We start from the raw sequence: 23,140 nt of genomic DNA, 5'->3' as shown, positions 1-23,140 counted from the left end.
GTTGCCATGTTCGTGATTGAGGCGTCGTCAGAAGGGGGCCAGGGCATTTTCTGCCCGGTCGCGTCCATCTGCAACCATCTCGCTGCCACCTGTCCCAGCCTGCTTCAGGAGCTGGCCAAGGCGGACTGGCCCTTCGACCGACCTCCCGATGGCGTCGGTTCCTTCTATCGACGCCCAGTCATGTATCTCAACAGCACTACTGGGGCACCCGAGATGCTGTTTAGCCGCGGTGCTCTCATTCGCTCGCCCCAGGGCTTCCGGCCCAGCGACGTACCTCTACTGACAGTTCGCCAGAATGCTGCTCTGGACGCCATACACTTTGCAGCAACTTCAAAAGCCCTGAAGGTTGTCTACCGCCCAGGTGACGTTTTGTTTTTCAACAACCGCCGGGTACTCCATGGTCGCGAGGCATTTACGGACGACAGTGTGAACGGAACCAGACATCTGCTCCGCCTCTGGTTGCGTGATGAGGAGCTTGCAGGCACACCACCACACCCACTCGACATGCTGTGGAACTTGAGGTTTGCACCTCCCCGACCGGATGAGGACGAGGCTGCCACTTGGCCGTCAACCCCTCATTGTGTCTGATAACTTTGGAGGTTGGAGAGTGACCCATGAGTCTCTGCAAGTACAAGTACAAGCTTGCACACAGTACCAATGATAAGCCAATCATAACGTCGTATGTTCTGACCGGCGTACGCAGTGATTACTGAACTATATTTCAGGCAACCCCTTCAATCGATGGAGGCATGTTAATCTGACCCCTTGCCGTGGGTTCTTCCACCAATCTAATCAATCGTTCAACAGGTAGGTGCACTGATATGTTCACACCATGTAGCCCAGGGATACTGGACGCCGCGTAATCAATAAAAAGGCATGGCACTCCCCGGAATCCGATGACCGGTGAATATCGGCTTACAGCAATAAGCGATATTCAACAATGGAAGGGTTCGACGCCACTCACGCACACACGCGGACCGCGTTCATCACAGGCAAGACCAAGGTCGCCACGTAGCCATCACATACGTAACTGACAGCCCTCAAGGCATCACCGGACAGGACGGATCTTACCTCGCGGAACTGCTGCTCGAGAAAGGATACAACATTCACGGGCTGGCCAGACGAGATGCATCTCAGGAGGGCGTGAACGCAGGCAATATCCGGTATGGCTCATGTCCGAGTGCCTCGCTGGCGAAAATGGAGGCTTCATCTACAGGTCTGACAACAAGGGCGACACGGCTTTACCAGCAACGTCGGCGATAAAATCACCATCCACAAGGGCGATATCACTGACCCTCATGGGCTAGCCAAGACGTTGGGCGACATCTCGCCCGATGAGATTTATCACCTGGCGGCTCAGTCCCATGTCAGCCAGTCTTTCGCAACACCCAGTTACACAATGCAGGTCAACGCCCTCGGGACTCTCAACCTGCTCCAAGCTATTGTTTCCTGCGGGCTGCAAGCCAAAGTCCGACTGTATAATGTTGTTACATTTCCATATCCCACACCTGCCTGCCTTCTGAAGGTGACGCAACCGTCAAGTTTTGACACTTCTCACAGGCCTCTACATCTGAGCTGTTTGGTGGTAGCGATGATCCGTCAATATTGCTCAACGAGCAGTCACTTTTTGCACCAAGGTCGCCCTATGCTATTTCCAAACAAGCGGCCCACTGGCTCGTCAGGAACTACCGAGAATCCCAAGGGCTGTGGGCCGTGAATGGTATTCTGTTCAACCACGAGTCGGCTCGACGAGGTGATTATATCTATCCACTGCTGTCCTGCAAGGCGGACGCATATATCTGGTCTGATGACTGATCCGAGGCTGTCCATCTTTGACAGGCAGTGGCTTCGTCACCATGCGCATCGCCCGTGGCGTTGCTGCCCGAGTGCTCTCGCGTACTGACATGCCCCTCACTCTAGCCGGCGTGGACATGGCACGGGACTGGGGCCACTCGCGTGACTATGTTCGGGGTATGTGGATGATGCTTCAGCAGAATCAGCCGCGCGATATGGTGCTGGCAACGGGCAAGCTCCGCACCGTGCACGAGTTCGCCGAAGCAGCTTTCGCACATGTTGGTATTCAGCTCCGGTTGGTCAGCCTTTCCTTTCCCTTGACCTTCACTGTAAACAATGCCAGTGTCGGGGCAATTGATCGGTTTGAACAAGGATAATGACAACAGCTCTTCAAGGTGGCATTACAATGGCGACGGCACAGTTACTAGCGCTTCAGAAGAGGGTACAGGATCTATCGTCATTCAAATTGACCGGTCTCTTGAGCGGCCGCGGGAAGTGAGATACCTCGCTGGAGACAGCAGCCTCGCCAAGGAGCAGATGGGTTGGGAAAGCACAATACCATTCGAGGTGCGAATTACCCTACTTGACCCTCCTTTCATTAGATCATTACAACTGAGACTCCTTTTCCAGACTCTTGTAGCAGAAATGGTCGACGCCGAAATCCGGAGACTCAAGGACCATTAATCCTGCAGTTTTGCAATCTCCGCCTCCCTCCAACAAGTCTTTCTCCCCCATCTCAACCGAATAGTCTCGCCGACCGCCAGCGGCAGGTAACCTTGGAAACTGAACTTGTTAGGATCCATAGAAGCAAGTTGTGCGACTGGACGCTTTCCAAGCCCCGGAATGTCCCATGGCGCCACTCGTCCCGCGTCTGGGCTGTTCAGGATGTTGCGGAGTTGCTTCAGATCCGAGTCACTGTATTGTAACAACTTCCGAACGAGAAGCAACAGGCAGACGTTAAGGTAGTAATCTGCATTCTTTGTATTACCCATCTCCTCAGAGACCTTCCTGTAACTTGAGAACCGCCTCTCTGCCTCAGTCAACGAGGGTTGGTCTCCGCGTGAGGCGAGAATAAGTCCAGCAGTGGTGTCACAAGCCGAGGATAGAGGGTGTATCTTTCCTACCGCGGCAACAAGAACATCGTGCGAAGTCTCAAGGGCTGCCAAGGCATCCGTTGTGTTGCCGGCGTAGAATAAACTCCTTGCAATGTTGACAGACACTGTCGCGGTGCAGTAATGGCCCTCCCCAAGCCGGTTAGTCAGAACTTTGTGAGCCTTCACAAAGTATGGCATGGGGTCTTCGGTCTTGCGTGCCCAGGCGACCCGTCCCAGGTTGTTCAACACCATGGCATAATGTGGATGTTCTTTTCCTAGAAGTTGTGCGAATGAGTCGAGACACCTTGCCAGCAAATCCTGCGCCTCATTATGTTTGCCTTCTGCGTGCAAGACCTCTGCGTGGTCGTTGGCTGCCATCAGGGTATACGGGTCATCCCAGCCGAGCAGACGCTCGAAGCGGTTGTAAGCATCCAGTGATTTTTCCCGAGCAACGTCGAGGTGGCCCATCTCTCTCTCCGCGGCGCCCCATGAGTCAATGAAGCGGAACACCACGGGATGGTCCAACATGTCTCCGGATAGGTGGCTCATGGTCTTTTCAAACGCGTTCCTGGCCCGTTCAACCTCGCCCTTGGCCTGCCAGATCTCGCCCATCTCATACAAGTCAGTTATAGTCTCGAAGCTCTCAGGACCAAACGTCTGCTCGACCGTGTCCAGGCAATCCCGCATTACTGACTCGGCCTGGTCAAATTTGCCTTGCTGGCGCAGAACTCCTGCCATGTTCCCGCGCAACCGCAGTGTCAGGTGGTGGTCAAGACCCATGACCTGAATGAAACTGTTCCTGATGAGATTATAGGTCTTTTGTGCTTCGTCGAATTTACCGTCATGGTCAAGGGTCACAGCGTAGTTGCTGAGCGTCTTCAGCGTTCCTGGATCATCCCTACCGAGGTGGATTTCGGAAGCTTTAATTGCCTCGCGATATATCGATTCCGCTTCCCTCAGTCGGCCCTGGTTATGAAGGCACAAGGCGAGATTGTGTGCTGCAGCCATAGTCCGGGGACCCTGCATCCCTGATGCCTTCTCCTCCTGTTCATACAGCTTTCTAAACATGCTTTCTGCCTCCTTCAGCCTACCAGCCCGCTCAATTGTCGAAGCCAGGTCATTCAGTACGTTCAGTGTCTTCGAATCTGTCGGGCCTAGCTTTTGTTCGTATAACTTCAAAGCCTGTCTGCAATATGCCTCGGCTCTACTCATGTCTCCGTCATGACGCGTGGCGAGTGCGAGCTTATGGAGTAGGAGGATGGTTCGCTTGTGATCCTGCCCCAGATACTTCTCGTAGAGCGGCTTAGACTGCTCGAACTGCTTCCGTGACAGTGGCCAGGCGTTGTGGTGCAGATTCGACAGCGCGCAGAGAGCTAGCAGACATGCGTACTCCCTGACTTCCAGTCCCCGCGCTGGTGCTTCTCGGATGAGAGCCATTGCTGCAAGCAGGCATTTGTCGACCCAAACATGCTCCTCGACTGTACCGTCCTCTTCCGGCATCATGTGATACACGACTTCAATACCCGCGGTCGTCCATTTTCGGATAGCATCTTGCGGGATAGAAGCCCGGACCGACTTCCGAGTAAGATCGTGCATCCATAAAACTCGATTGGCGTTCCGGACACGATGTACCAGACTAAGATCACAGAGCTTCGCTATGGCTCTCTCTCTCCGTACTTCGTCTTGGAAAATATGTATCAAATCATCGGCAGGGTGCCACGTTGGTTCGTCTTTGTCAGCAGGAGGATTGTCCGGCAATTTTTTGAAACAGTTCAAGGCGCTCAAGCATCCAATAAATCTTCTGGAAGATTGTTTCGGAGCCGCTCCAATGTCGGCTGCAAAACCAGCGCTTCTGTCTGGGCGGAGCCAGGCCTCGAAGAGCGGAATTGTTTCGGGTTCGAGCAAAGAATAGAACTTGAGAACAATGAGAGCATCTGGATGTACCGCTTCGAGTGAATCAAACACCAGGCCCAGATGTTTGCCGAGTGAGGATCGTTGAGCCTTTTCCTTGATGCCGTCATCGGCGGCACCATCCAAAGCGTCCCCCCACTCCAGGACCTGCATTCCGGGTCTTGTAAGCATACTGAAACCTCAACGCTAGGTGTCGACTGGGGTGGTTTTCCGTGCAGGCTCGACTTACCCGTTCAGGTGTGTTATTGTACCTGGCCAAGAAGTCACTCGGCTTCAGATGATTGACTCTGATGTACGATGCTGCTTGTTCAATGGCGTGAGGCATCAGAGCCATGGCTTTCACGATGTCTACCTTCTCCTGCTGCTCCATGTTGCCAGGCTCAATCTCAGCCTCACTGACGAACATCTCGATGGCGTCGTCCAAATCTAGCTCAGGCATCGAGAGGCAGGATTTGGAGTTGCAGATATCTCTGACGACCTTTTGGGACTGCGAAGTGACAATTACATGCCCCTGAGCGGCAGAGGGAATGATTTCCAAGACAGGATTGGCTGTTTCCGAGCTCAAGTTGTCGATTAGCAGCAACCACCGTTCATGTTGGCTGAGCCAGTCGCGTAGCTCTTGAATCTGGGCACTCGCATTGTCTGCGTGTTGGCGAAGACCCAAAGTTTCCAGCGTTTCCCGGATGGAGTCGAGAAGCTTGACTCTAGAGGATGCAACAAGGAACAGTTGCGATGTATAGCAGGTGCGAAAGGTGGCTTCGTACTTAAGCATCTAATAGCAGTAATCCAGTCAGCAATCAAGCAGTCCAACACACCACAAGCTGCATGGCTTATCCTACCAACTGAGTCTTGCCAATGCCTGTGAGGCCATGAATCCCTACACGAGCTCCATTGTTCTTCTCGTTTTCTGGGTCAAGCGTTTGTTCGAGGAATTTAAGCTGAGGCTCTCTGCCAACGAAGTCCTGCGACAGCAGTCCGGGTACCATGTTGTGAGCACCGGGATGGTTTGAAGATGAGCCGTCGCTGCTGTGTTTCGCCCGAAGGATGTCGAGGATAAGGGATATATCTTTGCCTAGAGCTAACTTGGGAGTCAGAATGCGGGGAAACTGGCAAGGGATGAGGCCAAGGCGTCATGGATGTCCGGGACGCCAGGGAAGCATCATAGCGATGGATGAAGAATGCAAGCGATAGAAATTCACTTACTGTCAAGGTTAAGCAAGGTCATGGCCGCTGCAATGTCATGAACAAGACGGCTTTGCGTCTCGATGGCCTTCAAACAGGTTTTGAGTGGGCTGTCCGCTTGTGTGGCATGACGAATTGTGGCCCCTGTAAAAGCAATTCAGTAGGTATTTGGATTGAGAAGTGGTAAGTGTTAATCGGGGTTTGCCGTAACGATGGTCCCTGAGGAATGAGGGCAGCATTGCTCCCAGTGCCAAGACGCATTGCTCAGTTGTGCAACCTTTGTGCATCGTTACGGTCATGTGCAGGGTGCAAACCGAGGGTCAGATAGACAAGGGGTTCTTGGAGGTATATGTACATGTCACTTACATTTGGGTGATTTGGCAACCCTCCGCGCCAAGATGCCGAAGTGAGATATTCAACATAAATAGCCACCATTGGTGCCCGCAGCGGCATGTCACCTTCATCCGTACGTATTTTGAGACACTCTGTGTACTTTGAATGGACGGGGAAGTAACGGACGAGGCTCTCGATGCCAGTGGTGATCAATGTAGGCACATGTGCCACTTCTCGCGCGATCTGCGGTAAACACAATCATTAGGGTGGGTCTTCATGTAGGTGGCTGCAGAACCGAGGTATCTTACCTCGATAAGAATCTTCATGGATCCCCATACAAGACAGGCTGTAGGCTCAACTTGACAGAGTGTGTCAAGTCCACTCTTGAAGAGTCGTAGAGGCTCGAACATCTTGCTGATAAACTCAAAAAACCGGTGGAATTTAGTGCTGTATTTTCCATCATTGCGAATATCTTGAAGAGTATCAAGAGCATGCTGTTCCGTGAGGGGGACGCGAGATTCGGTAGCGGTCCGGAACGAGCTGTATTCCTTCAACGTAAACTCTCCAGGTACTTTTTTGCGCAAATCGGCGAGCGCATCTTCATAGATGTCGGTCCATTCAACCCCATTACTCGGCAATAGCGGAGATGCAACAAGTGTGGGTGTTGGCGAGAGGCCCGGGAAGGTTGGCGATGTTGTTGAGGAAGACATTACCGGCGCACTGCAAAGTATACTGGCGACTGGATAATTGCTTGCCGACTCGAGCAGAGAGTAGCACCACATCACACCCTGAAATGGAGCACAGGGGCCGCGTCCTTTTATCATCTATCTAGCCACCCATATTTATTGTACCAGCACGCAGGCATCTCTGTTAGGCCGTCGGTCTGCGGCCTACTTGAAATGGCCCAATCGCCAACTATTACAGCAGTCCAGATGAGGCGACGATGGACATCAGGCTCTCTCGTTCCGTGTCTTTGAGTGGTACAGTCACTCTCACTCGAAGACACATTGTAGCAAGCTGAGAGATATACCTACCTATCCACTGTCAAGTCATGCGGCAAGCGACATTTTGCATGGCGCGAGACGCGCCACCAAACTGCAACTTTGAGACGAACTGTTATCACTGGCCAGTCACCCCACACCCTCTCTTGCGTGAAATGCCTATCGTGCCCAACTTAGTTGGGGATGCCGCCCGATTGATGTGATTGCCGTGGATTTTCTTGCAGTGCAGAATACTTTGAACTTTGCTCGCTCGCCTTGATTGACAACTTTATGTACAGCGCCCCCCCAAGGCAGGCACGGCCAACATAAGCTCTCTTTCCTGTTTTCCCACCTTGACCTGAAGCTCCTTCCACCGACGGATCTCAATATGCCAAGGCTAGCCCTGCCGTTCCTCGACAGTGTCGGGGAGACGGATGAACACGGACCCGAAAAGGGATCGCTTGTACGGCCGTGGAAAGCTTACTGGCCCCCCGAAGCAGGTAGCGAGCTCCATGCCATGCTAGAGCAAAACGTTCCCGAGGTTCTTACCTGGCGCTTCAATCCCAAAGATCCATTCGATCGTCCCTGGCAGTCGTGGACCAAATCTGCTATCCTCAGCGGAAAGGTGTGCACGTCCACAGTTCTCCAACCAGCGGTTAACGGAGTCGTTTACGAGACCCCCACCGCTCAAGAGGAAAGGGCAGCAAGTGAGGAAGCGCGTCAACGAAATAGCAAACTGTTGGATGCCCAAATTACCAGCCTGCATCTTCCACACACAACACCAAAACAGTTCAATTATCTTTCTGGAGATCCTTTGTACCTCACGACGAAGCCTTACCACACCAGATTACCGTTCATGGGGAAGATCCGACGGAGTAATATCATTGCTCAGGGATATTCCGGAGTCAACATATATGACCTGCGTAATCACGAGAAGGAGTTTACGCTTGATCGCTCTGGTTTCCAATACTGCCACATTCCCGTCCCTATTGCCCAATGGACCAATGAGACGGCCAAGAATCAGTACCTCCCACTCATGGAGACTTGGCTCAAGGAGTTCTTTGGTGCTACCAGGGTTCATATTTTTACCTACACGGTGAGTTGAAAGTGGCTCAGCTACCTTAGGCTTGTTTCCCGAAAGCCCCTAACATACAGACGTGGTACAAGTTCCGCTGTGAAAACCGAGACCGGACGTCGACCGAGTCCTGGGTTGGACCGTACATGCGTGCTCACTGCGGTAAGATACAAACTTTTGGCTATCATTATAGGCTCCGTATAACCAACCGAGTGCAGATGTAACTCTCAACTCTGGCATTAGAAGGTTGAACCTACACTTGCCAGAAGAAGCAGAAAAGATCATGAAAGGTCGATGGCGAATGGTTGGGTATGTGTTCCCATCTGGCATTGAAAGAAACTGACTCCTGTCACACTGATCGACTGTTTGCCCGTCATTCATGCTCGGGCAGGTTTGCTGACCACCGCTCTCCACTATCAAGTTTATGGCGTGCACTCACTGGACCATACCAAGATCGCCCGCTCGCACTTCTCGATCATCGAAGCCTCGCGGCACATGATCTCCTCGGCGCCGACGTTGTTTTCCCGCATTATTGCGACGAGGGTTATGAAGTGCGATACAGTCCGCTGCACCGGTGGTTCTACAAGTCGCGTATGACGCCGGACGAAGCATTACTCTTCAAGCTCTACGACAGCTCCCCGGAAGAGGTTCGTTGTGAGTAAAATGAGAGCTTTCAGTGGCCTATCACTCATTACTGGCGATGCTAATTTGAGTCATTTAGTTTGTCCACATGGTGCCTTTGTCGACCCTTCGGTTCCTGAAGGCACTCCACAGAGAGCCAGTGTGGAGCTTCGAGCAATTATTATCGGCTGAGAAGTTGTGGATGCATCCGGTCAGCGGCCATACCGGCTGTTCGAGAGTGACTTTTCATACGTTAGGCAGTAAAGTGAAAGTAAATTTTATCGCGGTAGTGTTAGTTAGGCATCCTGCAAGTGGTTCTGTTGCGGGAGCACTTTGGCGAGCGGGACTACTTCGCCTGGATGGATGCAAAGTCTCTGACCAAGAATAAGATTTCAAAAGAAAAGAAAAGGTTAGCCCTGGCACAGCTCGAAAACCCTACCGTACCGTGGAACTCTTTACTTGTAAGGCCCACAAGTAGAGACCTTACTTTATAATTAGGAAATCAAAATATCTTGAATCTTTCTCTAAACTTTTATAAATTCCAGTAAAAAGAAAATTTGTAGATGTTATTGTTTACAATCGGAGACTTAGAAGTATTTTAAATCTTTTTTCTACCGGAGGTTACGAAGGTCTAGAAAAAGATTTGTAGATGCTATGAGCTAAATACCAACCTAGCTTTAGCTATATCCTCCAGTTAGAAGACAACTTCTTAGAAGATCTTTTCTTTATTCAGCCTAAATTCAACAAGAAATACACAACCAGCTATTTTACTGACACACCATATCACACGATGTCTGTGACGAACCCCTGTACAGAACCTCTGAAAGGGATACTGGTTGAAGGTAACTTCTGACAATTGGTTCGGTGCAGCTAAACAGTGCACAACAAGATGTCTCAATATAAACACAAGATACCGTGAATACAATTGTGAATTGCATACTGCGGAACTATCTACAAGCTATCTAGTTCCTCCGTATATATAGACCTGTGGATCACCTGGATCGCGTTCCCTAGCGGTGATCCGGATCACATCCTCCACCTGAGGCTCACCATGATCACCGTGATCCTGTCGCTCCGCTCACCGGGATCACCATGAGCCTTTCGCTCCTCTTCCGACTGGTCCGTAATGACTGGCCAGGGGCGCCCCGCTCCCCGTGCGTTGGTCCCCCACCAACGATTGTGACACAAACCCCTTTGAAGAAGCCCCTCTGCTCGCGAGGACTGGGTCCCCACGAGCAGGGGATGTCACACCATATTAGAGGCAACACCTTAACTTGCGTTTCCCATTCATCATTCTAAAAAATAAAAACATCCCATATCTTTCTCTTCAGTGCGACCCCACTTGAACCTGAATTCTAGACGCAAACATTTGTCTATTTGGGGGCCATGTCAAAACAACAAGAAGCAGCGGAAAACGTATACTTTCTCGTATCAGGATGGGATATTTCTGAGGGGACCATCGCTCTCGGCAGCATTATTACCGATCCAATGCACCCCCAACTGGCGCTCTTCAAACCATCCTCCCCAGTTGAAGCCACTACGGTAACGAAGTCCCACTTCATAAACAGAGAGGACGAATCAAACCATCATCCTATGGCACTTTTTCGTCTCTTTGCCAACCTTTTGGGCTTGGGAACGATGATCTATTCCACAATGACCGCAAAAAGCCAATCCTTGGTTACTCAATTCGGGGTTTGCAAACATCGTCCTTTATGCCTAGCAGCGACGAGCTCAAGCTCAAAGGCATACCTGAGAGTGAACGCGTGTCACAGTTCTTGAAGGCGAGCAAGAACCAGGCATCTGTGTTCATGGTAACCGGTATCAAGTTGATCCGCGGTGCCAGTGTCAGAACTGAATCCAACAAAGGATGGGGCTGGGTTGTTGAGCTGAGTGTTGGGCTTGAGACTGGGGATGGCGAAGGGAAGACCACGGCATTCGCATTTGAGCTGACGCGACTTAAGCTCTCTAACTCGGGCGACCTCGTGGCTGTTGGGGACGGGTTGGAATCCATTGATAAGCTACAGAGCAGACTGGACAAGGAGTTTGGAGAGGCCATATTCACCGTCTTCAGCACAACTGATGAACAAACTGGAGAATCCTGTCAAGCCATCGCACCGAGCCCGGCGCCTGTCGATCTGGTGACAGCCAGTTCGGCAAGAATAAACGCATCTCATCTTCATAACTAGTTTTGGAGTGTCTCAATTCCAGTTTCATTTAACTGGTAGTCACCACTCTATATACCTGACCTACACACACCCGTCTTATTCAACAAACAGACTCCTTCGCGCTTATTGACACTCAGCATGCTTCGTCATGGTTGACGTGAACCTAGCTTGCTGTGCATCCATCTTTCCTGCCAGGCTTGGCCCATAGCCCGGAACTGCCCATTCCTGTGTTGCTTGCAACACGGAGAGCAGGTTCTCCAGTGTCTATCATTCCAAGCTACAACAGCAGTATTTTGCCCCTTCATATCCCGAAGACACGGTCCAGGTAACATTCTGTAGCCAGAATATATGACTGGTTTATCTCTTCAGACCCTTGTTGGCCTTACATTTCTCAGAGGGCCCAAACCGTAACATGCTCTGAGCGAGCCGCGGGGCAATATAACTTCAAGGTACGTGTGGCCAGGAAGATATGGTAGAGGTAGTTGCTTGAAGTCGGCCAACAAGAATCACTCCACCTGCGAAAGTTTTCCTGGGACAAGCCGCATCTTCAAGCAAGTCACCGATCGTGATATTGATGAATGACAAGGCGGAGGAGCATTGGACCCGTCGAGATTTTTTGTCGAAACATAGGCGGTGAATTATAAAGAGTTCAACATAATACTGGACTGCGAATGGGAAGAGTGGTATGATAATAAAAGTAAATGCTTCGTGGGTGCTGTGCAAGGGACCTGGCTCCCGTTCGAGGGAGCGCAGAAGTCTGCTCCACGCGAGTTCGGCCTGGTCGACGGCAAAGGGCATGACAAATGACGGGATGCCTGGCGAATGGGGGGCCGGGGGGAGTGCGAGGTATTGAAATTTGGGGTATCACCAGATCGAGTCAGCAAGTTGGATAACTGATGAGGATCTTGAAAACACCAGCGTTTCTGGCTCTTATTGTACAGTTGTTCGGGAAACCCGACAAGAATCACCAAACATATTTGATCTCGAAGACCTCTGATTGAACTGTGCCGTTGGGCACTCTCTCCAGCTGCATCTTGGCGGATGTGCCCCTGCATTAGGCGGAAGATCTGGTTAGTGTCTGCGCCACATCTCTTTGGAGACGACGTTTTCTGGTGGAGGGTGGTAATCAAGTGAAATGCGCGAATAGGGGATATGTGATAGTAAGTGAGGCTGCGACCGGGGTGAAGCGATATTGGCTCCTATTGGCTTGAGACTTTGAGGTACTACGTCCCAGGATTTGTTGACAGTATCTCATGACGGCAAACACAAGGGAGTTGGAGATTTTGGAGATGCAGGCTGGTTGGGAATTCCCATTGAGAAAGGGAGTCTCAACTTCCAAGATTCCAGAGAAACGGTAGATCCTTTATATCCATGAGCAGGTAACCATCTTAGGCTGGTGTCAAGCAATGCCAACAACCGTCAGACCGTCTTAACTTGACTTTTATCAAAGCAGCGTCAAGTTTGAATATTATTGAACCGCAGTCCGAACATCTTCAGACCATCTTGACTCTGGAAGCTGCATCATAATGTCTAACAATAAGAGTTCAAATCCGCAAACGGCCAGCGAGTTGTTATCGAGCCTGTAAGTACCTGTCATGGACACCTGCTTCCCATACTTGGCCGTACACTTCAATGTCGATAGCCTGACAAACACCAAGGATACGGACACCCCCAACGCCATCATATATGATGACACGTTTTTAATACGACACCAAGAATTGGCACAGCCGAGTTGTGGAAATCTCGACGACTCCATCCTGCACACACGAGGATTCAAGAAGAATGGAGCCAGGACACACGAAGCATGGGTATCCATCGGAGGTTCAGATATAGGTTGCTGGTCCAATCTCTTTGTCGTACAACCCGTACATAATTTGCTTAGCACACATGCAACCAAATCAAACATTCGCAACCCTAGGCGCTACATGCAATTTGCGAAACACGCGGAGAACCAACCCCAAGGCAAGGCAAACAAACAACAATTCAGTTTTATCCAACCCATCCATTACCAAGTCCATAAATCACCAGCCCCTCCATCAACCCACCCCCTCATTATTCATCCGCTTGTTGGTAAATATGTTAAGCCAAACCCTATGCCGAGTATAACGCCCCGCGATTTCACCTCAGCTAGTTGTCCGCAACAAGGCTGCCCAGGAACGAACAACGCCATCAGCTTCTGTCCCGCGCCAAGTCATATCTCATGCCGGCAAAAATGTGTAAAACTCACCCGGGGTAGCAAACTCGCTTTTGTCCATCCCGCTGAGACCGCTTTCCTTCCTCTGCTGCTGCTCGCTGGCAGCCCGTCTGTTGCCCTCCTCTACCTTGGGCATGATTTCCTGCAGAATCTCTCCCAAGACACCCACATTCTCGGCATCGCGAGGCACGATGTGACCAAGACCATGATCGTACATGGTTGCCTTACTGGGCTCGCACACATTGAACAGTGCGACCGCCGAGCTCAAGAAGGCATCGTCACATCCAAAGATGTGGAACGTGGGGATGTCGATGACGATGCCGGCCTCGTCAAACAGCTGCGCAACGATGCGGTCCTTGCCCTCGAACTTGAGGGGAGGGGCACCTGAGATGAACATGGCGAACTGTTGGTGTCGAGTTGATCAGCCCTGGGTTTGATTCATGAGGATTTGATGAGGGGGCAGACAAACCTTGATCCTTCGCTGGCACCCGCTCTTCTTGGCCCGTTCCGCCTCCTCTACAATCAAGCTTGCACCAACCATGGCCCCCTCACTATAGCCGATGATGCCATCAATCTCGGGGTCCTCGTCCAGCGTCTTGAAGACAGCGTCCAGCGCTTCTCTCCAGACCCTTTGATGCCAGTCTTCACCCTCGCCGGCTTTCTGAAACATTCTCATGGTGTCTTCGGCAGGCATGGAGTGGGGCACATGCCTGAGCCTACGAAGGGTCTCGAAGGTATCTCCCTGGCGGGTGTCGAGGAAACGGTACAGGGGGCGGGCGCCGAAGTAGTCCTCCCATCCTTGAGGAGGGTCGACCTCGTGAGTGCCTTGAGAGTAGGTAAATGTGCAGAGACCGCGTCTCTCCAGCTCCTCGGCGAGGGGACCAAGTTGAACTTGAAAGTTCTGGACGGCACCAAGTCAGTTGGAGTGCATCCGGGAGAGAGGAAGGATAAACAAACCTTGGCACTGCCGTAGGCACCGGGGAGGCAGAGAAACTTCATCTTGAGAGTTAGTGATTAGGTTCTTGACTGAAAAGACGGTGAAAAGCGAAATTAATTTGAAAACAGCGTTAAGAAATGACAGGGCAGATTAGGTGGAAGTCTGTGATAAGACTGAGCGAATGGATGGATAGATACTGGTATGAATCGTCGGAATAGGATTGGAATAGGGATGTCTATATCTCCCAGTTTCCGCCGAGCTCACCGTCCCAGCCTTCTGAGAAGCCCACAATAAACACAGACGTAAACACGCGCATATCCGATTTCGCAACGTGTGCAGAAGCGCGTTTAACCTCTTCTGCCTTTCCTCGGATGTATCTAGCGTGCATCAGTACTGCCTGAGGATGCAGTAAGCAGGCACAGAGCGAATGATAATGACGCACTACCCTTACCCTCCCATCACCCGGTGTTTCATCGTATGACTAACTGGATCGTCGGATGGTGTGGAAGTCTAGACCTATCCTCGGCGTGCTAGGGATTGTAGGGCTCGACTATTGCATCCCACCTGTGAAACATAGGCAGATACAGAGGAATGTGGAGGACCGGGGGCTGCTTGGCGAGAGGGTTTACCTTTAGCCGTTAACAACATACAGGTGAAGCATCTACTGCCCAAGTGGCCAATGTACACCAAGAGCAGAAAAAGAACCCAACTGCAGTCTACCAAGCGGAGTTCAAGCTTCGACCGGACAGAACTAACATGCAAATCCAAAACTTGGTACCTGCTCAGGAGGAACCCCAGGCGGCATTAGACCAGTTCCCATCCAGTTTGCCTTTCCATGTCTCGGAAGGTGCTCCCCAGGTAGAATTAGGTACCGGCGAGGTGTTTGTCAGCCACGATAAGAGATGGGAAACGCATGTGATACCTGCAGCTGGCATTTGTCTCTGGAAGACCGAAGGACCTGCTGTGCATGTGGAGAAAAGATAGGTGAGGGCCGTTGGCACGTATGGTCTCGCCTTGCATCAGATTACACCGATGCTGCACAACACACTCCATGCTGTCCCCAGAATTCCTCCAACTATCACGTGTGTTTCTCCGTGTTCGGTGCGGGCCGGATTCACACCGGGCCGAAGCCAAGTCTTCGGTCCAGGCCCAGTCTGCCCCATCAGCATGTAGAGGCATGAGAAGCTTATCACGGAGACTGATTACCCCCTCACGTCCCATAGCCACCGAAACGTGCAGACGGCAAAACCGTTAGCCCCTGAGGTGCTCTCTAGGACGGGCCAAACCTACCTCGGTGCTAGCGTTGAGTCGGCAACCTTGCTGTTATCTCATATTTCACTGCACGGGTAACATTCCAAATGCTTCACCGGATCGGCGATCAATAGCCCTTTCCAACAGAAAGCCGCCTCTGCAATGCCGTTGAGAGATTATGGGGAGGTAGATATCCGAAGAGCGGCCGGTGCAACGCCTAAGACCGTCGGATGTATAGGCACACAGACTGTTGCAGAAAAGAAAGGGACGAAACGCGTCTGGTGGCGGGATGGCGTAGCCAAGAGAGTGGGCGGCTCAGTAGTCCATCGTTGGCAGAGCTGGTGTCTGTGTCGCGTAGCCTCTGTGTCATGACTCTTTCCATATAAGTGTTTGGCACCCGTTTTCCCGCCCTGATTTGCAAACCCATACTGCCACACACACCTCCCATAATACTCCCTCCCCTCATCCAGCATCGGTCAACAACGCCATATTCCCTCGTTTATGCAACGGTCGTCTTGTTGCAGAATCATGGCGGACCAACAACCGATGCCCATCGCCATCGTGGGCATGTCCTGCCGTCTGCCGGGGGATGTGTCCACGCCCGGAGAGTTCTACCGTATGCTCTGTCGCAAGAGAAGCGGCTGGTCCAAGGTTCCCAAGGACCGCTTCACCGCCGAGGCGTATCATCACCCAAACCCCGACAAGAAGGGCTGCTTCAACTCCCAGGGCGGCTACTTCATCAAAGATGACATCTCCATGTTTGATGCTGGGTTTTTTGACATCACAAAGAAGGAGGCCGAGTCTATGGGTAAGCACTCGGGTTCAATGGGTGAAGCATGTGAGAGTTACTAATCGGGCCGTGGCAGATCCTGCACAACGACTGCTACTCGAAACAGCATACGAAGCATTCGAGAACGGTGGCTTTCCCAAAGAGCACATCTCGGGCAAAAGAGTAGGCGTCTTTGTTGGCGCCAACTATACCGAGCACCGAGTCGGTAATCTTCGAGATCTTGATCATATACCAAACTTCGACGCTACAGGAAACCAGGGCGCCTTTTTGGCGGGCCGGCTAGCCTATTACTTCAACCTTCGAGGCCCAGCGTTCACCGTCGACACGGCATGCTCGTCGTCCTTACACGCCCTGCATTTGGCGGTGCAGTCGATCAGGGCAGGCGAGTCCGAATCAGCCATCGTTGGGGCCTCGCACCTCATTACACATCCCGATGTCTGGGTGTCGATGGCAAAACTCCGCCTTTTTTCCGACGTGGGTAAAACATATGCGTTCGATGACCGAGCAAAGTCAGGATATGCTCGTGGTGAAGGTGCAGGTTGCCTTATTCTCAAACCCTTGGCCCAAGCTCAAGCAGACAACGACCACATCTTCAGCGTCATCACACATTCTGGCATCAGCCACAACGGCCGGACAGTTGGTATTGTTGCCCCGTCGCCAGAGGAGCAGGAACGCTTGCTCCGAGACGTGTTTGCCGAGGCCAAGATTGATCCCAAGGATGTCGGCTTCTTCGAGGCTCATGGCACTGGGACAAAGAAGGGGGACCCAATCGAGGCGACCGCCATCTACGGGGCAGTGGGAAGACACTTTACCGCTGACCAGCCCCTTTATATTGGCTCCGCAAAGCCCAACGTCGGCCATTTAGAGGGTGTGTCTGGCATCGTCTCGGTCATCAAATCGGTGCTGATGCTGTACTATGGCTTCATCTTGCCCAACACCGAGTTTGAAACGCTCAATCCGGCCATCCCTCTTGACAAGTGGAACATGCGAGTGGCCACGGACCAGAAGCCATGGCCCAGCAAGAGAAAGTACGCATGTGTCAACAACTTTGGCTTCTCCGGTTCCAACTCGATGTGTGTGCTCAGCGCAGCACCCATCACGCGCGAGATCGAGCTGGGCAAGGACGCTGGCTACACACCTCAGCGCCTCTTCGTCCTGTCAGCCAACGACGAGACGGCCCTTCGCAACAGCATGAAGGAGCTGGGAATCTGGCTCGAACAGCACGCCGAGCTGTACCAGACGACAATGCCACGTAATTTGGCCTATACGCTCTGCCAACGCCGGTCTCATCTGCCATGGCGTGTGGCGGTTGTTGCCGGCATGTGCTCGGCCGTCGCCGGCTCGCTCAATTCTCATGAGATGGTGCCTGCCCGCGCCTCGAGTGAAACGCCCAAGTTGGCATTTGTCTTCACAGGACAAGGTGCCCAGTGGCACGCCATGGGCCGTGAGCTCATCACAACCCATCCCGTCTTCAAAGGCGCCATCATGCGGGCAGACAAGACGTTGCGGGATATTGGGGCCGACTTCTCCATCCACGAGGAGTTGACTCGCGACAAGAAGAGCACCAAAGTCGGCATGGCTCACATCTCGCAGCCCATTTGCTCGGCCGTACAGCTCGCCTTGATTGACCTCCTGGAGTCATTCGGGATCCGTCCAACAGCGGTGACAGGTCACTCATCAGGAGAGATAGGTGCCGCGTACGCGGCCGGCGCGCTGGACTTTGAGTCGGCCATGGCCGCTGCCTACTACAGAGGACAGGTCATCATCGAGCTCAAGAAGACCCACACCCAGCTCAAGGGCAGCATGATGGCCGTGGGTTCCGGTGCCGACGAGCTCGCCCCCATGCTCAAGGCTCTCAACCAGGAGGGTGGCCCACAGGCCGTCGTTGCATGCGAGAACTCTCCGTCCTCAACGACCTTGTCCGGTGATGAGGAAGCCATTGATCGTGTGGGCAAGATGTTCCAAGACAAGGGGGTCTTCAACCGAAAGCTGTTTGTCGACGTGGCCTATCACTCTCCACACATGAAGCTGATTGCCGAGTCCTATCTGGCCAAGATTTCCCACATCCAAGTGCCCGACAATGTGTCATCATCCAACGTCGAGTTTTATTCTTCGCTCCGTGGCCGCAGAATTGACCTGCATGAACTCGGCCCAGAGTACTGGGTTGACAACCTCACACAGGCCGTGCGCTTTTCCACATCTCTTCAGCGCCTGTGCAACGAGCACAAGCCCGACATCCTTTTGGAGGTGGGACCTCACGCCGCTCTGAAAGGGCCCATCATGCAAATCTTGAAAAAGGTTGGCGCTGCTGCCACCAAGATCAGCTACATCCCCACCCTCGTGCGCGATCAAGATGCCACCACGACCTGCCTCGAGGCAGCCGGCCAGCTGTTCGTCCGCGGCTATCCCCTCGACTTCTTCAACATCAATCACAAGCGCCAGGAGAATGAGCACCCAGACCTGGTGCCCATGCTGTACACGTACCCATGGTCGAAGCAAAAGTACTGGTATGAGTCGCGCCTCAGCTGGCAACATCGGATCAAGCCATTTGCCCGCAATGACTTGATTGGTATCATGGCTGACTGGTCGAGCGAGCTTGAGCCGACTTGGCGCAACGTCGTGCGCACCGAGGACTTGCCCTGGTTGAAGGAGTATGAAGTTCAAGGTCGCCACGTATATCCGGCGTCGGCGTTTGTGTCCATGGTGGTCGAGGCCGCGGCCCAACAAGCGAGTCTCACAGGGGCTGATGTTGAAAAGTTTGATCTGAGAAACCTGAAGATCAAGGAGCATCTCTTCGTCGAGGACGGCAAGGAGTTTGAGGTACTCCTCAACTTCCGAGCCTTGGACGGCGAGAAGGGCCACGAGTTCCGCATCACTTCTTACGAGGACAGTCGTGGATGGCTGGAGCATTGCACCGGTACTGTGCTGATGGATGTCGCTTCAAGGCGCCGTGCAGCTCCCAGAGATGCGTCTGTGCCCAGCGCCAGGACCGAGGCCATGAAGAAGCTCATCTCGGAAGCCGACAGCTCCTCGGCCTGCTCGTCGGCTGGATCCTCGCCTCCTTCATCAGCTACTTCCGACGCCGGCCATGGCAGCCACACCCCTGCAACGCCCACGCAGGACTGCAGTGATCAGGTCTGCAATACGTCTAGGAAGCTCAACGCGTTGGCGGGTGGTGGTGCCGAGATCTATGAGTCCCTGTCGGCGCTCGGCATGGGATTCCCCAAGTCTTTCAAGTCTGTTGTCGATGTCAGCATCAACAGGACCAAGATCGTGGCCAACTGTTGCACCCGTGATACCGCCGCGGATATGCCCGTGGACTTTGAGACGCCCTTCCAGATTCATCCCTCGGTCTTGGACGCTATGCTGCAGGTGCCACTGCTCAACCTAAAGTCGACAGAGGACGGCATACCCACAGCCCATCTTCCCGTCGCCATCCGTCATGTCACTGTCCGCACGCCCTGGAAGAAGAGGGCCAACGACACGTTTTGCATTCACTGCAACCTGGAGCCAAAGACGGCGACATTCATGGTGGAGGTCTTCAGTGGCGCCAGCTCTGGAGCTGCTGCTATTTCCATGTCAGGGCTCGTGATGAAGGCGGTCAGGACTGGCCAGAAAGACACTAAAGCGCCCAGGGAGTTGTGTTTCCAGTATAAATGGCAGCCGTTTGCTCAAGCCAAGTGCAAGGGGCATTCAAGCGACGAAAAGACGAAGAAAAGGTCTGACTCCGACATCGTCATTGTAACAGAAGAGGAGAATGACCCCTTAGTTTCGGCACTGTGCCACGCCATCGAGGCCAGTACCGGGCTGTCTCCCAGAGTTTCTTCCATGGACAGCCTGTCCGACTTCGGCTCAAAGTTCCTGGTTCTCTCAGACCTGAAGGGCCCCGTGCTGCCCAATCTCTTAGCCTCGCGTCTCGAGCAGATTAAGTCTCTTCTGACCATCTCGCCTGGACTTATCTGGATCACCCGTGGCGCCACACGATTCCCCACGAACCCCGAAGCCAACATGGCGCTGGGTCTCATTCGTACGGCGCGTTCGGAGAGGAGCGCCGTGGCTTCCAGCTTGGATCTGGATCCCAAGAGCAAGCTGTCCGCTGATGAGCAAGCCAGCCTCATCTTCGAAGCACTGAGGGAATCTGTCCTGTCGGAAGAGGAGGCAGAGAAGGAAATGGAGTTTGCGGAAGAGCAGGGCCAGCTCGTCGTTCCACGCATCAAGGTCGACGAGAAGCTCAACCTGGACGTGCACCGCAGCCTCGGCCCTTCAGCCTCCTACCTCCAAAACTTCCACCAACCCGGCCGCCAATTACGCCTGGCACCGCACAGCTCCGAGTCTTTTGATGACATGTACTTTGAGGATTGCCCAGAGACAGCCTTGGGCGAGGACGAGATCGAGATTGCTGTGGTTGCCTCGGCGCTTAGCAAGGACGATGCCGACAAGGCTGAGACTCACGATGCCGAATCCAAGATTGTGCGCAGCTGTAGTGGCACCATCACGCGCCTCGGAACGGGCGTGAGGAACTTTGCGCAAGGAACCAGGGTGTGCGCGCTGGCATTGGGCCCTTTTGGCACACATGCCCGAGCAAGAACATCAAGCGCTGTCGCCATCCCGGCTGGCCTCAGCATGGAAAACGCGGCCATCATCCCTGCTGCCTACGCTGCTGCCCATTATGCCTTGGTAGATCTCGCCAAGCTTCATCCGAGCGAGAGAATCCTGATCCAGCTAGCAGGCCCGGCGGGTCTTGCTGCCGTCGAAGTGGCCCGCCATTTGGGAGCGTCGGCCTACGTCATGGTTCAAAACGATGACGAAGCCGCGACAGCAAAGAGGGCAGGTGTCCCGAGGGAGCGTGTGTTGAATGCTCACAGCATTTATCTCCGTCGGCAGCTGGAGGAGGCGACGATGGGTGAAGGCATGGACGTTGTCCTGACACTATCCGGCAACGAGACCAATGTTGCTTGGGAATGCCTTGCTGACTTTGGACGCTTTGTTGAGATCCGAACGTCAGCCACCCATGCCAATACGAGGCCAGGGCTTGGGGACAACGCTACCTTCACCTCGCTCAACATGGCAAGCGTGGCAGCTGCCAGACCAAAGGCAATGGAGCGTACTCTCAAGGCGGTTGTCGACAACATCGCCAGTGGTGTGATCAAAGCGCCTTCGGATGCCACCATTCTTCCCGTCTCAGAGCTCTCGAGGGGCATGGAGATGGTGCACAATCGCGCGGCGCACCCCGTCGTCGTGGTTGCCGGACCCAAGGAACAGGTCAAGGCCATGCACCAGATATCCAAGAGCATCTTCCGCAGGGACGGCACCCACGTCATCGTAGGTGGTACTGGCGGTCTGGGCCGATCCATGGCCAAATTCATGATCCAGCATGGCGCTCGCAGCATAGTGCTGCTATCGCGCAGTGGGATTGGCAAGGAGATGGTTGATCAGCTCCAGAAAGAGGCCAACTGCCCTGATGCGCGTGTGTTGGTGAAGAAGTGCGACGCCAGTGACGAACAGCAAGTGAAACAGCTTGTGGCCGAGTGCTCCAAATCCCTCCCTCCCATCTGCGGTGTCATTCATGCAGCAATGGTCCTTCGTGTAAGTAACTCCAAAAGTCACTAAACTCCTCTGCACAAGCTAACAACGACGCAGGATGTGTTGCTGGAAGGCATGACACACGAAGACTACACTCAGGTCATCCGGCCAAAGGTAGCAGGAACCTGGAACATCCACAACGTGCTCCAGTCGCAGTCCATTTCCCTTGACTACTTTGTCGTCCTCTCATCGGCGTCTGGCATTCTTGGATCTCGTGGCCAGGGCGCTTACGCCGCGGCCAACACCTTTCTCGACGCGTTTGTGCAGCACAGACAACTCAACGGTCTGCCTGGCACCTCGCTCGATCTGACAGCCGTCACGGGTGCAGGATATCTTGCCGAGAACGCGGAGCGCAGCGAGGACATCATCCGCAACTTTGGACATGAGACGGTCTCAGAGGAGGAGGTCCTTGCCCTGCTTTCGGCTGCGGTTCGAGGAGAATGCCCGGCGCAATGCCTGACTGGTCTCAAGCTGCACCTCGGCGCTGATGGCGGTTGGCCCTACTATGCTTCGGATCCGCGCTTCACCGAGCTCAAGGCCGAATGTCTTGCGGCCGCCGAGCGTGAGGGCTTGATGCCGAAGCAGACCATTTCCCCAGGAAATGCATTCCGTGCGGCCAGCAGTGACGAAGAGGCGGCCAACATCGCCGGCCAAGGTATCCTACAGAAGCTGTCGGAAGTGCTGACGGTTGACATTCAAGATCTCGACGTGGCGAGGAACATCACCAGCTACGGATTGGACTCACTGACTGCCATTGAATTGCGAAACTGGATCGCCAAGGAGTTCCGAGCCAACTTGCAGATCTTGGAGTTGTTGAGCAGCGGGACCATCAACGACCTTGCTGCGCTGACTGTTCAAAAGACGAGGACGGCGTGAAGATCTTGAAAACGAAATTGTTGTCGGTTTTGGTAGTGATATTTATCCCTTTTTATTGGTCTTGGGATTTAGTCTTGTATTTTCCTCGACTTGTTGTTTGGTCTCTTTGTATTAGCGTTGATTCGTACTGGCATGTTTTGTGGATATCATGTTGACGTGAAGGAATTTGAAGCCAGGGAAATGGGCGAAATGGATTCAAACCAACCATCGTGTATGTTGTAGACTGCCTGTCTTTGAGCGCTGGACGCGCCGCTTGTATTCGGTCGTTGTTGCGAGAGACATTCCTAATACATGTAGTGCTGTCAGCTGTGAATGTGATTCTGATGTTTGACGACGCTGCGGTTCGGGGTCTTG

At 53.1% G+C, this 23,140-nt stretch overlaps 5 protein-coding genes across 5 annotated transcripts; 3 read left to right on the top strand and 2 right to left on the bottom strand.

Moving 5' to 3' along the window:
- Window positions 1–6: 6 nt before the first annotated feature.
- PODANS_5_7570 (uncharacterized protein) lies at window positions 7–588 on the top strand (the record flags this gene model as incomplete). Its single annotated transcript, XM_001905247.1, has 1 exon — window positions 7–588. The coding sequence occupies one exon, from the start codon at window positions 7–9 to the stop codon at window positions 586–588; it is 582 nt and encodes a 193-aa protein (XP_001905282.1).
- Window positions 589–2,474: 1,886 nt separating this feature from the next.
- Window positions 2,475–4,970, bottom strand: PODANS_5_7560 (uncharacterized protein; the record flags this gene model as incomplete). Its single annotated transcript, XM_001905246.1, has 1 exon — window positions 2,475–4,970. The coding sequence occupies one exon, from the start codon at window positions 4,968–4,970 to the stop codon at window positions 2,475–2,477; it is 2,496 nt and encodes an 831-aa protein (XP_001905281.1).
- A 2,712-nt stretch (window positions 4,971–7,682) lies between these two features.
- On the top strand, window positions 7,683–9,182 carry PODANS_5_7550 (uncharacterized protein; the record flags this gene model as incomplete). Its single annotated transcript, XM_001905245.1, has 5 exons — window positions 7,683–8,350; window positions 8,411–8,468; window positions 8,563–8,678; window positions 8,761–9,023; window positions 9,091–9,182. The coding sequence occupies 5 exons, from the start codon at window positions 7,683–7,685 to the stop codon at window positions 9,180–9,182; spliced, it is 1,197 nt and encodes a 398-aa protein (XP_001905280.1).
- Window positions 9,183–13,278: 4,096 nt separating this feature from the next.
- Window positions 13,279–14,348, bottom strand: PODANS_5_7540 (uncharacterized protein; the record flags this gene model as incomplete). The annotated part of the gene is made up of 4 exons (XM_001905244.1): window positions 13,279–13,301; window positions 13,383–13,752; window positions 13,819–14,250; window positions 14,307–14,348. The coding sequence occupies 4 exons, from the start codon at window positions 14,346–14,348 to the stop codon at window positions 13,279–13,281; spliced, it is 867 nt and encodes a 288-aa protein (XP_001905279.1).
- Window positions 14,349–16,038: 1,690 nt separating this feature from the next.
- On the top strand, window positions 16,039–22,786 carry PODANS_5_7530 (uncharacterized protein; the record flags this gene model as incomplete). Its single annotated transcript, XM_001905243.1, has 3 exons — window positions 16,039–16,345; window positions 16,404–21,913; window positions 21,968–22,786. 3 exons carry the CDS (start codon window positions 16,039–16,041, stop codon window positions 22,784–22,786), a joined length of 6,636 nt encoding a protein of 2,211 aa, XP_001905278.1.
- Between the last annotated feature and the right edge of the window lie 354 nt (window positions 22,787–23,140).

The sequence above is a fragment of the Podospora anserina genome, chromosome 5, assembly GCF_000226545.1.
Source record: "Podospora anserina S mat+ genomic DNA chromosome 5, supercontig 8".
NCBI lineage: Eukaryota > Fungi > Ascomycota > Sordariomycetes > Sordariales > Podosporaceae > Podospora > Podospora anserina.
Note: the sequence above shows the minus strand (reverse complement) of the source record. Positions and strands in the feature narration are given on the sequence as shown.